The 16,371-nt window shown below is 40.7% G+C and overlaps 1 protein-coding gene and 1 non-coding gene across 2 annotated transcripts; one reads left to right on the top strand and one right to left on the bottom strand.

Annotated features, from left to right (window-relative positions):
* Nucleotides 1–767: 767 nt before the first annotated feature.
* Nucleotides 768–10,699, bottom strand: LOC138588224 (transmembrane protein 229B-like). The gene is made up of 2 exons (XM_069658184.1): nucleotides 10,570–10,699; nucleotides 768–1,264 (listed from the first exon to the last, which is right to left on the bottom strand). Exons 1-2 carry the CDS (start codon nucleotides 10,697–10,699, stop codon nucleotides 768–770), a joined length of 627 nt encoding a protein of 208 aa, XP_069514285.1.
* On the top strand, nucleotides 9,803–9,896 carry trnai-uau (transfer RNA isoleucine (anticodon UAU)). Its single transcript has 2 exons — nucleotides 9,803–9,840; nucleotides 9,861–9,896. It is a non-coding gene; the product is annotated as a tRNA-Ile (tRNA).
* Nucleotides 10,700–16,371: the final 5,672 nt, after the last annotated feature.

Genomic DNA, 16,371 nt, shown 5'->3' with positions numbered 1-16,371 from the left:
GCGGTTATGTGTTTCATGTGTAACCTCAGCGATTATGTTTCATGTGTAACCTCAGCAATTATGTTTCATGTGTAACGTCAACGATTATGTGTTTCATGTGTAACCTCAGCGATTATGTTTCATGTGTAACGTCAGCAATTATGTGTTTGATGTGTAACGTCAGCGATTATGTTTCATGTGTAACATCAGCGATTATGTGTTTCATGTGTAACGTCAGCGATTATGTGTTTCATGTGTAACGTCAGCGATTATGTTTGTGTAACGTCAGCGATTATGTGTTTCGTGTGTAACGTCAGCGATTATGTGTTACGTGTGTAACGTCAGCGTTTATGTGTTTCGTGTGTAACGTCAGCGTTTATGTGTTTCGTGTGTAACGTCAGCGATTATGTGTTTCGTGTGTAACGTCAGCGTTTATGTGTTTCGTGTGTAACGTCAGCAATTATTTGTTTGATGTGTAACGTCAGCGATTATGTTTCATGTGTAACACACATCACTGATTGGTTATTTTCATGCCATGCTCAGAAAGTGACCCTCCTGCTCTACAGAAACATTTCCTGACCCATCCTTTCTCATGTCAACATCATGTCCTGCTCCTCTGATAGAAACGACCACACTGTCTATATCTATGAACATCAGGCTTCAAAACAGCAGTCCACAAAGCAAAGTGTGACATCACAGTGACCACGCCCACTTCCTATACGCAGTCTATGGTCAGCTCCATCATGATAAACCCACAGCACTGTGACGGTGTTCAGTCTGATGTGAGGTCAGCTCCTCAGTCTCAGCCTCAGCGTGGTCTTGATCACATGACTCTCTGCTATAAACGCTGCACCTGCCCAGAACACAGCGTACTCCAAAGTCACCAGCCCCCCCACATTAAACCTGTAACCAGAGTAGTCCCAGGGACATGCCCCCAGCAGGCTGAGCCCCGCCCCCCAGCTGAACTCCCACAGGTAGATGAACAGCGTGTAGGCAATCAGACGGATGGTGAGAGGCTGAGCCAGCAAGCGGCGTCTCAGGCGCTCCATAACAAAGATGGCAGAGGCGTACATGGGCAGTGCCCACAGGCTGCTGTGACCCCCCAGCCTCACGTCCCCCGAGCTGCAGCCGTCCCACAGCGCCGTGAACACCACCTCGCACAGCAGGCCGTGCAGCGCATACACGTAGAGGCGGGCCGCTGCAGACAGAGGGCGACCTTCATCATCATGATGGTCATGTGACCACGCTAATGCTCCATTTGTAACTGCAGAGACACAAAGTTTTACTGCACTCGTGTTTGAGAGGAATTAAAGTTATGGTCACTTTAAAATAATAAAGTCAGTGTTTGATCTAAAATCATAAAAGTTCCTTTAAAACAGGTGAAACTGAAGGAAACAGGAAACAGATCAGAGCTTCACAAATGTTAAATCATCACATGTTAAATCATGAACCTGTTTCAGTCAAAATAAAAGTCAAAAGATACATTTAAATATCAACATGCTGATTATGATGTCATTTCACATGTCAGTTATTATTTACATAAATGAATAAACAAACTGTGTAAACATCACGCTTAGATGTTTGTCAGTGAAGATGTGTAAATCTGTTTCATGAAATGTAAAGTTTACATATCTATAATAGCTATAATTGTTAATATGAAAATATCATTTACAATAGTCATCATACTTCATACATGTTATAATATTATTTATGTGAAATTATATTTGTAAGTTATAATTGTAAACTTAATTTCACTCATCAGAATTAAACTGAAAATATCTAGATTTCAATTTATGATATAAAAATATAAAAACTATCAAAAATAATTTAAACCTGTGAGGCTTAAAATAACATCAAAGAATGAACACTGTCTCTGAGCCCAATGTAAATATAATGATTAAAAGCAGTTAAAGTTACTTTACATATGTATTCTCAGTGACTTATAACAGGTCAGAGTGTGTCACACACACACACACACACACACACACACACACACACACACACACACACACACACACACACACACAGGTGAACCCTGCTCCTGAGCCTCTCATGAGGATTAACAGGTTAATGACCCAGATTAGCAAACCAGAAGATGATCTGTGACACGCTTCACTCTGTGCTTTAACATACACCTGTTTGTCTTTGATCCACCTCCACCACCTGAACGTTCATGTGCTTAGTACTCTGAATGACATAATATGATATAATATAATAAAATGTTTAATGTACCACAGTCACTCTGAGGATACAATGAAAGAATATTTTAACAGTGAGTAGAAAAAATAAACAAACCGTATTATATCCCAAAATTTTACAAATACTGATGTTGACTTTGTACACTCACATCTGTTTGTTTGAGCACATATGTTGGGTTTTTATATATATATATGTATGTGTTTATATATATATACATATGTATACTATTTACCTTGAACATGAAACTTTGTTGAAACCAGTTTTCTCTGTAAACCACACACCATGACACTACCCTTCTAAATAAAAGTCTGATAAATAAAGAAGATGCTGAACCTGCCAAAATAAAAGCTGGTTGGTTACTGAATGTTGTTAGAACCTGTAGGTTGGTACAGATATGAATGAGTGTGGAACCTGATGTCACCTGTACTGTTTCCTCAGCAGGTACTAAACATAAACAATAAACAATAACAAATCACAACAAACAATAATAATTAAACATAATAAACAATAAATAATAACGAATCATAATTAACAGAATGAACTCACCTGTTTCATTATCACCTCGTTTTCTCCTCACAGGAAGCTCTGTCGCCTCCATCCAGAGCAGCATGTGTGTGTCTGAGTCTGTAATCCCTCTGCCCTGTGTATGTGTGTATGTGTCCTTGGCTAAACATTAAGCGGCTCCATGCTAGCACAGTCACACAGTGATGTGTGTGTTTGAGGTTGTGAACCAAAGGATGACCCAGGAAGCAGACCTGGACCACCTGAGGAAGGAGTGCGTGTGTGTGTGTGTGTGTGTGTGTGTGTGTGCATGCATGTGTGTGTGTGTGTAGGAGCGGTTAAAGTATTGATCTGACAGATTAATATTTCCTGAAGTGTGTCTCTGTACAGGTGTATGTGTAAGTGCATTTTGACCACACGTCAGGTTACATGATTACAGGCCTGTAAAGTCATAAATGATTCATATTAGATCATAAATAATAACATTTCTAAATGTAAACTGTGTAACTGTGGTGTTGAAATAGGAGCAGGGTTTGTCTGTACACATATATGAGGTGTTATAAAGCTGATTATTAATCATGAATAATGAGATGACACAAACAGACTGTATAAATATGATGCGAGGCTCTGCGATCATAAAGTGTGTGAGCAGATGTGCATCTGTGTGTGTATGTTTGTTCAGTGTGTGTCTAATAACAGAGTTATCTGAATGGATCAGAGTCCAGAAGTGAAACAAACACAGCCATCGACCATAAAGTGACCGAGCGGACAGAAAAGCTCTGTTCACTCTGTGTGTGTGCAGGCTTTTATTCTGAAAGGTACATAGAGAACGTTTGTGTAGGGAAATGAGCAGAGAGCCTTCATCAGTGAACTGGACTGGACTCTGACACTAAGAGTGACTGTGAGCCTCGTGGAGCCTCGCCCTGTGGAGCAGAGAGGATGCTCTTCTTCATAAACAGGTTCATTTACTGTCATTACAAAGACAGGACAAGTTCTAAACTGATTTAATGTGTAGCTACAGGTGAAGACAGTAACTTGTTTTTAATGATGAAAACAAAGATGTTAAGAGTTACACATGTCTCACTACATTAGAAAAGAATGTGAAATAATGTTATAGATACTTTATTATCTTCTTGAAGAAAATTCCTCTGCTCCGTTAAATATACACAACAGACTCACCATGTACACATTTAACATGGACCAAAGACTCACATCAAGAAGTATGATAATGTTCAGTATGATAATGTACAGTATGGTAATGTGCAGTGTGATAATGTGCAGTGTGATAATATACAGTATGATCATGTGCAATATGATAATGTGCAGAATAATAATGTACAGTATGATAATGTGCAGTGTGATAATGTACAGTATAATAATGTACAGTACGATAATGTGCAGTGTGATGATGTACAGTATGATAATGTGCAGTGTGATAATGTGCAATGTGATAATGTACAGTACGATAATGTGCAGTGTGATTATGTACAGTGTGATAATGTACAGTATGATAATGTTAGTGTGATAATGTTCAGTATGATAATGTACAGTATGATAACGTAAGTATGATAATGTACATGATAATGTACGGTGTGATTATGTACAATACTATAATCTAAGTATGATTATGTACTGTGTGATAATGTACAGTATAATGTACAGTACGATAATGTAAGTATGATAATGTGCAGTGTGATAATGTACAGTACGATAATGTGCAGTGTGATTATGTACAGTGTGATAATGTAAGTATGATAATGTGCAGTGTGATAATGTACAGAATGATAATGTAAGTGTGATAATGTTCAGTATGATAATGTACAGTATGATAATGTGCAGTAAAATAATGTAAGTATGATAATGTGCAGCGTGATAATTTACAGTGTGATAATGTAGTGTTATAATGTACAGTATTATAATGTACAGTGTCATAATGCACAGTATGATAATGTACAGTATGATGTGCAGTGTGATAATATACAGTATGATAATGTACTGTGTGATAATGTACAGTATGATAATGTGCAGTGTGATAATGTACAGTACGATAATGTGCAGTGTGATAAGGTACAGTACGATAATGTACAGTATGTTAATGTAAGTATGATTATGTACTGTGTGATAATGTACATTATGATAATGTGCAGTGTGATAATGTACGGTACGATAATGTGCAGTGTCATAATGTGCACTGTCATAATGTACAGCATGATTATGTGCAGTGTGATTATGTACAGTGTGATAATGTGCAGTGTGATAAAGTACATATGATAATATACAGTGTGATAATGTAAGTATGATAATGTGCAGTGTAATAATGTGCAGTACAATAATGTAAGTATGATAATGTGCAGTGTGATAATGTAAGTATGATAATGTGGACTGTGATAATGTAGAGTATGATAATGTGAAGTGTGATAATGTACATGATAATATAGTGTGATCATGTACAGTGTGATAATGTAGTGTGATAATGTACAGTAAGATAATATACAGTTCAATAATGTACAGTGTAATAATGTGCAGTGTGATAATGTGCAATGTGTTAATGTACAGTACGATAATGTGCAGTGTGATAATCTACAGTACGATAATGTGCAGTGTGATTATGTACGGTGTGATAATGTAAGTATGATAATGTACAGTACGATAATGTGCAGTGTGATTATGTACAGTGTGATAATGTAGTGTTATAATGTACAGTATTATAATGTACAGTGTCATAATGCACAGTATGATAATGTACAGTATGATAATGTACAGTATGATAATATACAGTATAATAATGTAATGTGTGATAATGTACATTATGATAATGTGCAGTGTGATAATATGCAGTGTGATAATGTACAGTACGATAATGTGCAGTGTGATAAGGTACAGTACGATAATGTACAGTATGTTAATGTAAGTATGATTATGTACTGTGTGATAATGTACAGTGTGATAATGTGCAGTATGATAAAGTAAGTTATAATGTACAGTATGACAATGTGCAGAGTGATAATGTGCAGTGTTATAATGTGCAGTGTGATAATGTCCTAGATGTGCGCTGGTAAACGCGAGATCGGTGATGACTTTCATCCTCCAAGACTTCTTCACCTCGCACGATTTGGATGTACTTTTTCTGACGGAAACCTGGAGAAATGTGGGTGAGTCAGCCGCCTTCACAGAGCTTTTGCCTCCGGATTGTACTTTTATTAATACACCGAGGACCTCTGGTCGTGGAGGAGGAATAGCGATTGTCTTTAAAAACAGTTTATATTGCAAGCCTCTACCGCCAATGTCTTTCTCCTCTTTTGAACTGAACTTGTTTGAACTAGGTCGGTCAGCCCCGGTACTTTGTGCGGTGATCTACCGGCCGCCTAAATATAACAGAGACTTTATAAAACACCTCTCTGATTTCTTGGCTGGCATCATGACAAACTATGACAGGATTTTATGTGTTGGTGATTTTTACGTGCATGTCTGCTGTCCTTTTAAGCCACTGGCTAAAGACTTTTAAGTTTTTGATTGATGCTTTTAACTTTGTACAATATGTTACTAGACCCACACAAGAACATGGACACACGTTAGACCTCGTTTTATCACATGACATGCCTATTTTGAATGTTCAGGTATGTGACGCAGTGTTCTCTGACCACATGCCTGATTTATTTGATTTTAACTTGCCCTGTCGTAGTTTTAAACCGTGTGCTTCTGTGCGCTACTGTCCCATGCTTAAACCTTCCACCGCTGCTCAGTTTTCCTCTGCATTTATCATTGCAAATCAGTTTGACACAATGCCCTCTGCCTACCTTCACACGGAAAAATTGACTACTACCTTTCTTTCCACCTGTTCCGGCACTCTTGACACTGTCGCCCCACAAAAAATGATGCGCCCCAGACCCAAATCTGAGCCTTGGCTCAATGATACCACCCGTGCGGCCAGGCGCGAGTGCAGGAGAGCTGAGCGCAGGTGGAAAAAAGTTAGGCTTCATGTGTCTTATGAAATTCTAAAAGAAAGCTGGAGAAAATATCAGATAACTGTCAAAGCAGAAAAAACAGTCTATTTTTCTGATATTATTTCCCAAAATCTTAATAAACCACGTGTTCTTTTTAAAACTATTGATTCAATTTTAAATGCTCCCCAATCCACCTGTCTGGAAGCTTCGTCACAAGTCTGTGAAGATTTTCTCTGCTTTTTTATTGATAAGGTTGTAACCATCAGAACTCATATCTCACCCCCCTCTTTTGAACCTTCCTCAGCCGTCACTTGCTCAACTGTTTTAAATCGGTTTGAGTCTGTGTCACTTTCATCTCTCACAAAAATTGTCACTCAACTTAAACCCTCATCCTGTCCCGCAGACATTGTTCCTCCTCGCCTCTTTGAAGAGGTCTGGGAGACTATTGGACTTTGTGTCCAAAAAATTATTAATAGCAGTCTTGCTTCAGGTGTTGTCCCAACATATTTTAAAGAAGCAGTTGTGGAACCCCTATTGAAGAAGCCAAATCTGGACACTTCGGTTCTATCAAATTATAGACCTATCTTAAAGCTTCCTTTTATCTCAAAAATCTTAGAGAAAACTGTACTTGTACAACTACAGTCCTTTTTAGAAGTACATGGCATTCTTGAGATTTTTCAGTCTGGTTTTAAAGCTTTTCATAGCACTGAGTCTGCACTTTTAAGGGTTTTTAATGACCTTTTATTAACTACTGACTCCGGTGACTCAGCCATTCTTATGCTTTTAGACCTTACTGCTGCTTTTGACACAGTTACCATTTTTATGCGGACGACTCCCAAATCTACCTGCTGCTTAAGAGAAATGATAAGAGCTTCCTGATACCCCTACTAGAGTGTCTAAAGGACATCAAGGCATAAATGGCTTTTAATTTTTTAAACTTAAATGAAGACAAAACTGAGGTCATGGTGTTTGGACCTAGTCGAGGTTGTGATGTCCCTCCTATAGACCTGGGCTCCCTGCAGTCATATGTAAAACCCATAGTCACAAACCTCGGCGTCAAAATGGACAGTGATTTTAAACTTGATAAACAGATAAACTCAGTAGTTAAAACAAGTTTTTATCATCTGTGGCTTTTATCTAAAATAAAATCTGTTGTATCTTTTAATGATTTTGAGTGCTTAATTCATGCTTTTATCTCGACCTGTTTGGACCACTGTAATGCACTTTACACTGGCATCAACCAGGCCTCCCTTGCTCGCTTACAGTTAGTCCAAAACGCGGCTGCTCGTCTTTTAACAGGAACGCGCAAACATGAACACATTACCCCCGTTCTCGCCTCCCTCCACTGGCTCCCTGTCCATTTTAGAATTAATTTTAAGATTTTATTGTTTGTTCTTAAGTCATTAAATGGTCTGGCGCCTCAGTACATCACAGACCTCATACACACCTACACCCCCTCAAGAGCATTGAGGTCCGCTGATCAGCTGCGTCTTGTCATCCCAAAAAGCAGACATAAGACCAGGGGTGACCGTGCTTTTTCAGTGGTAGCTCCTAAATTGTGGAATGAGCTACCCACCCACGTCAAAATGGCCCCCACTCTAGATACTTTTAAATCTTGTCTTAAAACACATTTTTATTCCTTGGCTTTTAATCAGGCATGAGAGTTGTGTGGTCTCTGTTTGTCTTTTATTGTTTCTAAATCATTGGTTGTTGTTTTGTGTTTTATGTATTTCTTAGTGCTTTTATATGCTTTTATTTTACTGTGTTTTTTAATCTTTTACTTTTTATATATTTATTTTAACATTTGAATTTGATTTGTTTACTGTTTTTATCTGTTGTGCAGCACTTTGGTAACCTTGTTGTTTTTAAAATGTGCTATATAAATAAAGTGGATTGGATTGGATTGGATTGAATGTACAGTGATAATGTACAGTATGATAATGTACAGTATAGTGTGCAGTGTGATAATGTACAGTACAATAATGTAAGTATGACAATGTGCATTGTGATAATGTACAGTATGGTAATGTGCAGTGTGATAATGTACAGTACAATAATTTAAGTATGATAATGTACAGTGTGATAATGTGCAGTGTGATAATTTACAGTACAATAATGTAAGTACGATAATGTACAGTGTGATAATGTACAGTTTGATAATGTGCAGTATGATAAACTAACTTATAATGTAAATTACAATACAGTGCAGTGTGATTATGTACAATACGATAATGTACAGTGTGATTATGTAAGTATGATAATGTACAGTGTGATACTGTGCAGTGTGATAATGTACAGTACAATAAGTTAAGTATGATAATGTACAGTGTGATAATGTGCAGTGTGATAATTTACAGTACAATAATGTAAGTATGATCATGTACAGTGTGATAATGTACAGTATGATAATGTACAGTATGAGCTTTCACTTGTAGACAACTATGACATGAATGACTGAGAACCTTCACAGATATAACTTCGATAAACATTTTCATTTTTTTGTCTTGACATGATAAAGGTTTTCTGAATTTAGCATCAAGCAGTTACTTTACCGTATTTCATATTAAAATAGGTATCATTTGATCATTTGTGTAGATAGATCAAATTCAACATGTTCATAACAGTTAAATATTGTGTCATATCTTGTCATATCTCTGTGAAACGTCATTCTCTGGGTTTTGGTTTTACTATGAGACAAAACCCGCACAGAAGACCGGCGGTGTTCACTCTTTGAACAGGACAGGACTCCGCTCCAACATGGCGGCGGTAGAGACCGAGACGCGTCTGAAAACCGGAAGTAGTAAATGGAAATTATTTATGTCACTTAATGCCCAGACAGCTGCGCGGTCCATACACAGGTCTAAACAAATGTTTATTCTACACCCATGGACAACTGCTAACACATTATGTCACCATAAATGAAGCGAGTTATCGTGTTATTATCAGGTCTGTCTGCTCAGTCATACTGCTGACACGGTATCAAAGCGTTTCATGTGACAAATGAACTGTATTTTCACCATTATTCAGCCCAGCACTGTCTTTTCGTACCTTGATATTAAATATAAAGGTGTGTGTGCAGTCAGAGTGATAGCGTTTAAGAATAAAATGACAGAAACAGCTCCATCCCGTCACTCCGCGCTCTTTGGTTTATAAACTGATCTGCGGTCAGGTAACAGTGAGCTCCAGTGGCGCAATCGGTTAGCGCGCGGTACTTATATGTCAGTACACTGTAGAGCAATGCCGAGGTTGTGAGTTCGAGCCTCACCTGGAGCAGCATTTTGCTGCTGACCTGTTGTAGGGCCAGGTACAGTCATAGTCATTCATGTGTTTAGTGAAAGGCACTCTGTAACATAAACTACACGTTAATCCGACTATTACTGTCTGACTATTTAGAACAAAACAGGGCGCAGATTAGGAGGAATAGAATATATTTATAATTATATTTTAACATGTTTGAAACTCACAGTTTTACAACAAAACCAGAGGCAACGTTTCATTCATATTTTGTGGCAAACAAACATCATGTTACAGACACATCCTGACACAGACTCTTCAGCTGTACTGTCAGCAGGGGGCAGCGTCTCTCCATCCCTCCAGTCATTCACTCTGTAAAGGGGAAGAAACAATTTACTGTAATATTCACAGCAAGTTAAAATATTCATTCAGGTGTTTACCATCATTTGCTAAGAGTTTCATTTTTTATTTAAATGTTAGAAAATGTCATAAAAAACAACTAATATTTAAAGTCAGATGAAGATATGTTTTTTGTAAAGGGTTCAGTCACTTCACACCTGTGTCACTGTTTCCTCTCTGGGTGAACTCATGAACCTAAAGACCTGAAACATATGATCAGATTCAGCTCATAAACATTAGTTCAGAGTTTAAATCATGTTAGGAGGAAAACAAACAAAAAAACAAAAAAACAAACTGTAGTGAGAGACCTGACAGCACTCCGTTGCGGCCCCCCGTGGCCGGCGACCTGCGAGGGACACAAGCTCAACTCCACGCCGAGCCCACGGCCGGTCCAGCTCGCACTCTGCGGTTCGGTCTCCCGGAGGTTCCCTCTCCTTCTCCATCTCTGACTGGATGGTCGTGGGCCTCCAAAGAGCTTTAAAGGAAAGGGGAATCAACTACCACCGCTCTGACAACAAAGTAAAACTCTTTACACTTTTTACACACTCCTTCCAGCAACAAACAATTCCAAAACAAACTGCCACTTCCGTAGCCACACGTCGGCGGAGCATACACAGGCTTGACGTCACTACGCTCCCAACGGCTCCTCCCAGGTTGCCAGGTTTGCTTCACTCCGACAACCTTTCACTCGCTCAACCTAACATAACTTCTGACACCGAGTTGCCAGCTTCTCTCCCCATTACTTCTTCATCCCAACTTCGTCTGCCACTCTCTACTTGCACCGGGTTGCCAGGTTCTCTCCCATTTGCCTCTTCATCCCAACTTCGTCTGCCGCTCTCTACTTGCACCGGGTTGCCAGGTTCTCTCCCCATTGCCTCTTCATCCCAACTTCATCTGCCGCTGTCTACTTGCCCCGGTTGCCAGGTTCTTTTCCCACTGCTTCTTCATCTCACATGCTTCCACTGCCCTCTACTGGCACGGGGTTGCCAGGTTCTCTCCCCACTGCCTCGTCTTCCCAACTTCATCTGCCGCTCTCTACTGGCACCGGGTTGCCAGGGCCTCTTCCTGCTGCTTCTTCATCTCACCTGCCTCCACTGCTCTCTACTGGCACCAGGTTGCCAGGTTCTTTTCTCACTGCTTCTTCATCTCACCTGCTTCTACTGCCCTCTACTGGCACCGGGTTGCCAGGTCCTCTCCCTTCTGCCCCTCCTTCCCGCTGGTTTCCACCAACCTCCACAGGCACCTGGTTGCAAGGTTCTCTCCCTACTGCTTCTTCATCTCACCTGCCTCCTCTGCCCTCTACTGGCACTGGGTTTCTAGTTTCTCTCCCTACTGCCCCTCCTTCCCACCTACATCAGCCACCCTCTACTAGCACCGTGTTGCCAGGTTCTCTCTCTACTGCCTTTTCGTCCCACCTACATCGGTCACTCTCTACTGGCACCGGGTTGCCAGGTTCTCTCTCTACTGCCTTTTCGTCCCACTCGCTTCCACCACCATCTACTGGCCTCGTGCTGCCAAGTTCTCTCTCTTTTCTCTCCTCCCTGCAACCTCCACTATCAGCACTGCCAACTGGATTGGCACCCACACCTGGCTGCGCCCATCAGCCTTCATTCGCCATGCCATCCGCTCTTCCTCTGACGTCATCTGCTCTGTCTACCCAGCCCGTAGCAGGAGCTTGATGATTACCTCTCCTTGGTCCTCGAGTTGGGCCTCCAACGCAGCAGCTCGCCTGCAGCAATTTAATCAGGGCACCTCCTGGGGTTGCCTGGATCAAGAGCTGTACTGCCACACTTTCGCAGCCTGCTCTGGTCTCAGCTGCCACGTATGTAGGCAGCGCACCCTGCCACCGCCTGCACCATCCCCTTCAAAAAACCACAGAACCAAAGCTGGCCCTCCACATTCAGTCGCCTTTCTTCCACTATTCCGTCACCCACCCATCAATCGCGTTTGCAGCACCGTCGCTTCTCGAAGCAAGTCCTATCACATTTCTGTATGATGACCGTCTTTCTAACCCGCACAGCATTCATCTTTTCACATGCGCTGCCCTTTCTGCCGGTTTTGGGGATTTTTATGGACAAAAGTGGTTCTCCGCCAAATGGCCACCCAAGCTATCATTATTATCCTCATATTCAAATTGTTTCACATTCTATCGTAATAATAAATGGTCCAAATGTATCTCATTGATGGTGTGGTCCTTACTCGTGAAATGTGTAGAAAACACATTTCATTTAATTATAATTAGATACAGACTGATCCTGTCTGCGTGTCTACACACTTAAATAATCAATGAAGTTTCAGCGCTGTGTGTTGTGCGGAAATGCGGGTGCAGGTGTCTCATAAACGTTTAAATACCTGCAAACCACCCACTATTAACAAAAGTTCTAATTTTTAAGACCCCGTTAGTCCAATCCACAGTGACATGACTGCAATCTGCACATCACTACGACACACCGAATGCTGCATACACAGATCATTTACAGTGACAGTAACTTAGAGGTACATTTAACTTTGGTTGTATTAACATCACACATCATCCAAGTATGCAGAGATTTTTTTTCTTGTGCACTTGCACTCACAAAATATCCAGGTAGCTTTCTAACATTTGGTGTAAAATCTTTGAAAGCAAAACGCATGATTTGTGGAGCCAGAACAGCTGCTGAACAAGACTGCGAGTGAACGTGCATGCAGATAAACACACGTGACAGTCCTCACTCCAAACTCTATCAATTATTCAACACAACAGAACTGTTCTTATCAATAAATAAGTCTGAGTCCTTCTCTCCGTCTTCTGAATCCGAATGCTATCATGCGCGTGTCAGAGTCCAAGTCCGAGTCACTAGTCCTGAAAATCAGGACCCGAGTCCTGGGCTCAAGTACTACAACACTGCCTGACTGTTGATCAGTTTTCACACTGACCATCAGAATGTTACACTGGAACATATGGACAACAAAACAGAGTTGAAATATATTATCATATAATATACAGTATATGTATAAATATATACATTAGTATTGTGATTTCACAGGAAAGCTGGTGAGACAGAAACAGCTTTACTGAGACGTTCTGCAAAATAACCATCAGGCTGAAACACTGAGTTTAAAGAGTCCTACAGGTGAACTAATGACCTGAAACACAATAATGACCTCTGACAAGCACAGAGCTGCTCTGACCTGCTGATGATGGTGATGGAGATGGTGATGAAGATGGTGATGGTGATGATGCTGATGGTGATGATGAAGATGGTGATGATGATGGTGATGATGATAATAATGATGATGATGATGGAGATGATGAAGATGGTGATGATGATGATGACGATGGTGATGATTAGATGAGGATGGTGATGGTGATGGTGATAGAGATGGGGATGGTGACGATGGTGATGGTGATGGTGATGATGATGGTGATGATGAAGATGATGATGATGATGACGATGGTGATGGTGATGATGATGATGGTGATGGTGATGATGATGATGATGATGATGATGATGACGATGGTGGTGGTGATGATGGTAATGATGATGGTGATGATGATGATGATGACGATGGTGGTGATGATGATGGTGGTGATGATGATGGTGGTGATGATGATGGTGATAATGATGATGGTGAAGGTGATGGTGATGATGATGATGATGATGATGATGATGATGGTGATGAAAACCCAGACCACCACTCTTCGACAGCCTATATCAAAGTTGTGTCTGCTGCTGGAGGCCTCTACATGAGACTACAAAAGGACTGCTGAATGACCCTACATGAGCCTTCTTGCTCATGGTCCCTGCACCCTACACACACACACACACACACACACACCATTTTCTACTATTCTACTACCCACAAACACTTTTACTGATAGCATTCCATAGAAAATGATTTTTTGGACTGCTACCCAACATGATTTTTTGGACTCTGGATTTTGAACATTTTTTGCAAGGCAGAGAGTCAGTTCTTTTGCTGCCGAAACACTAAAAACTGGTTCTCAATTGAGCACTGGCTCCAAACCGGCCCTGAAACTGCCTCGGTTGAAAAAGGGTAATTGTGACACAAAACTCACCATGATGGGAGCAAGTAAGAGCTCATGACACGAGGACGTAAAAGTCTGTCAGATCCAGACGTGTGTCAGGTGAACAATAAATGAGCAGCACACAGATACTACACCTTAGCCCAGATTTTGTTAATGCTTTTCTCTACTAGGTAGCTTGTTTAATGTGAGATGGGGGAGGGGCGTGAAAATCTGACGAAGTGTTTTGTAAACAAAATAAGTCCCGAGAGCAGGATGATTGATCAACAATGACAGGACATACTCTCTGAAATGTTTATGAACACCTGATCGACTCTTCTTTGTCCTGCTGGGAGAGATGATGTCAGATAACTGTCTGTCACTAAGGAAACGATGGTGGTGTGTTCAGGTGTCGGATATACGAGACGGAATACGGACGTTTCCTCTTCCTTTAGTTTGAAGTAGAATTAAAACTCCCTCCATCCTTCCGCCTATCTGTCTGTCTGTCTGTCCTCCTGTTAATTTTCTGTCATCTAATGTTATCTCTGACCCTAATGGGAGATATATTCTAGTATCAGGGCAACTTTACAACACTCCAGTCGTTCTCGCTAACGTATACGGTCCTAACTGGGACAATGAGGCCTTCTTCCAATTAATGTTCTCTAAACTACCTAATTTGTCCACATGTAAACTCATTTTGGGAGGAGATTTTAACTGTTGTCTTAATACTGTATTAGATCGCTCATCACTTAGTGCTGCTATACCTTCAAAATCTTCTAAAATCATTCTCTCCTTTATGGAAGAGTTTTTTTGAAGGCTTATATACGTGGTGAGATTATTTCATATAGTAGCTTTGAGGATAAAAAGAGGAAAAAAAGATTACAGGAACTTAGGCAACGCATTCTACAGCTTGATAACATTTATGCCTCCTCCCCATCCCCAAACATATACAAGGAGCGCCTCTCCCTACAAGCAGAATTTGATGTTCTCTCTACTAATCAAACCGTGGATCTATTACTTAAAGCTAAACATTTTCACTACGAGTATGGGGACAAAGCAAGCGGCAACCTCCGGTGTTGAAAAATGAAGCCAATGCGGAAGTGCAAAAAACTGCAGTTCCTCAAGTGGCCACTTGAGGCTGGCTCCAGAAAACAAGAAATAACATTACAGCAGGTGGGAAAATGCCCATTTTTACAGCAGAAATAAACATGTTTACAGCCTGGTACAAAAACGGTTTTGTTATAAATAGCTAATTTTATTGTTCAGGATAACTGTAAGGGGGGTTAATTTTTTTTATAACACACTTGTTTTATTTATATTAAGCCTTAAATCATAGGGGCCGGATCACTTGATTGACGGTTGGATCCTGCTGGCTGTCTGCTAGACGTCAACACAGACACACAGACACTGAGCTTAACTTCACCTGTTTGTGTTGTTGGAGACTTTTGGGGATTTTTTCATTGAAAGTTTGGACAAATAATCTCTCTGTGGGATTTATGGAACTTTATGGCTGTGCAAGAAGTCTGAGCTCCAGCTTTTCGGTGAGTTAAATGTTAGTGTTACTGTATTGAAATATTTGTAGCACTAAGTAGCAGATATACTGTGCTTCCTTTAGCTGCTTGTTAGCCTGTGCAGTGTTTATTTATTTAATCGTCAGTCAGTAAATAGGAGTCAGGAGTTGTTGGCGTTTCCCCGGAGAGATTACAGCGGACCGTAGTGATGAAGAGACCGGTTCTTTTACGTTTCCCGTTACGTGTCGGCTCGCCGCTCTCTCACCGGGCGAGCGAGCAGCGAGTCTGCTACTTCTTTAGTCTGATAACTAAACACCTGCAGTCAGTCACCGACAGAATCTCCTCCTGGGAAAGTCAAACCAGCTCATTCATGATGTATACAGTCTATGGATAATAACTGTTAGCTACGCTGAGGAGCATATAGCCTAGCTTCATAGCCGTAGCTGGCTGATTCATGCGGCCCGCCCATAGAGCTCAGCCATAGGCTGTAGCTCGGTCGCGCTCCGCCTCTTTGCCCGTCTCTAGATTAGCCGTCTCTGGCATTTCCAATATGGCGACCCCCAGCGGCGGCGCAATTCGGGCTTCCAAATGCTTCTTC

Source organism: Semicossyphus pulcher, unplaced genomic scaffold (assembly GCF_022749685.1).
Source record: "Semicossyphus pulcher isolate SPU_LCO1_2020_fin unplaced genomic scaffold, fSemPul1.0.p SCAF_12, whole genome shotgun sequence".
NCBI lineage: Eukaryota > Metazoa > Chordata > Actinopteri > Labriformes > Labridae > Semicossyphus > Semicossyphus pulcher.
Note: the sequence above shows the minus strand (reverse complement) of the source record. Positions and strands in the feature narration are given on the sequence as shown.

Bases quoted from the DNA above. Each gene is read 5' to 3' on its own strand.
- LOC138588224 (XM_069658184.1), bottom strand. From the start codon at position 10,699: ATGGAGAAGGAGAGGGAACCTCCGGGAGACCGAACCGCAGAGTGCGAG. The intron at 1,265-10,569 runs GTCAGGTCTCTC...ACACGAGTGCAG, and splicing joins GGGGGCCGCAACGGAGTGCT to TAAAACTTTGTGTCTCTGCA.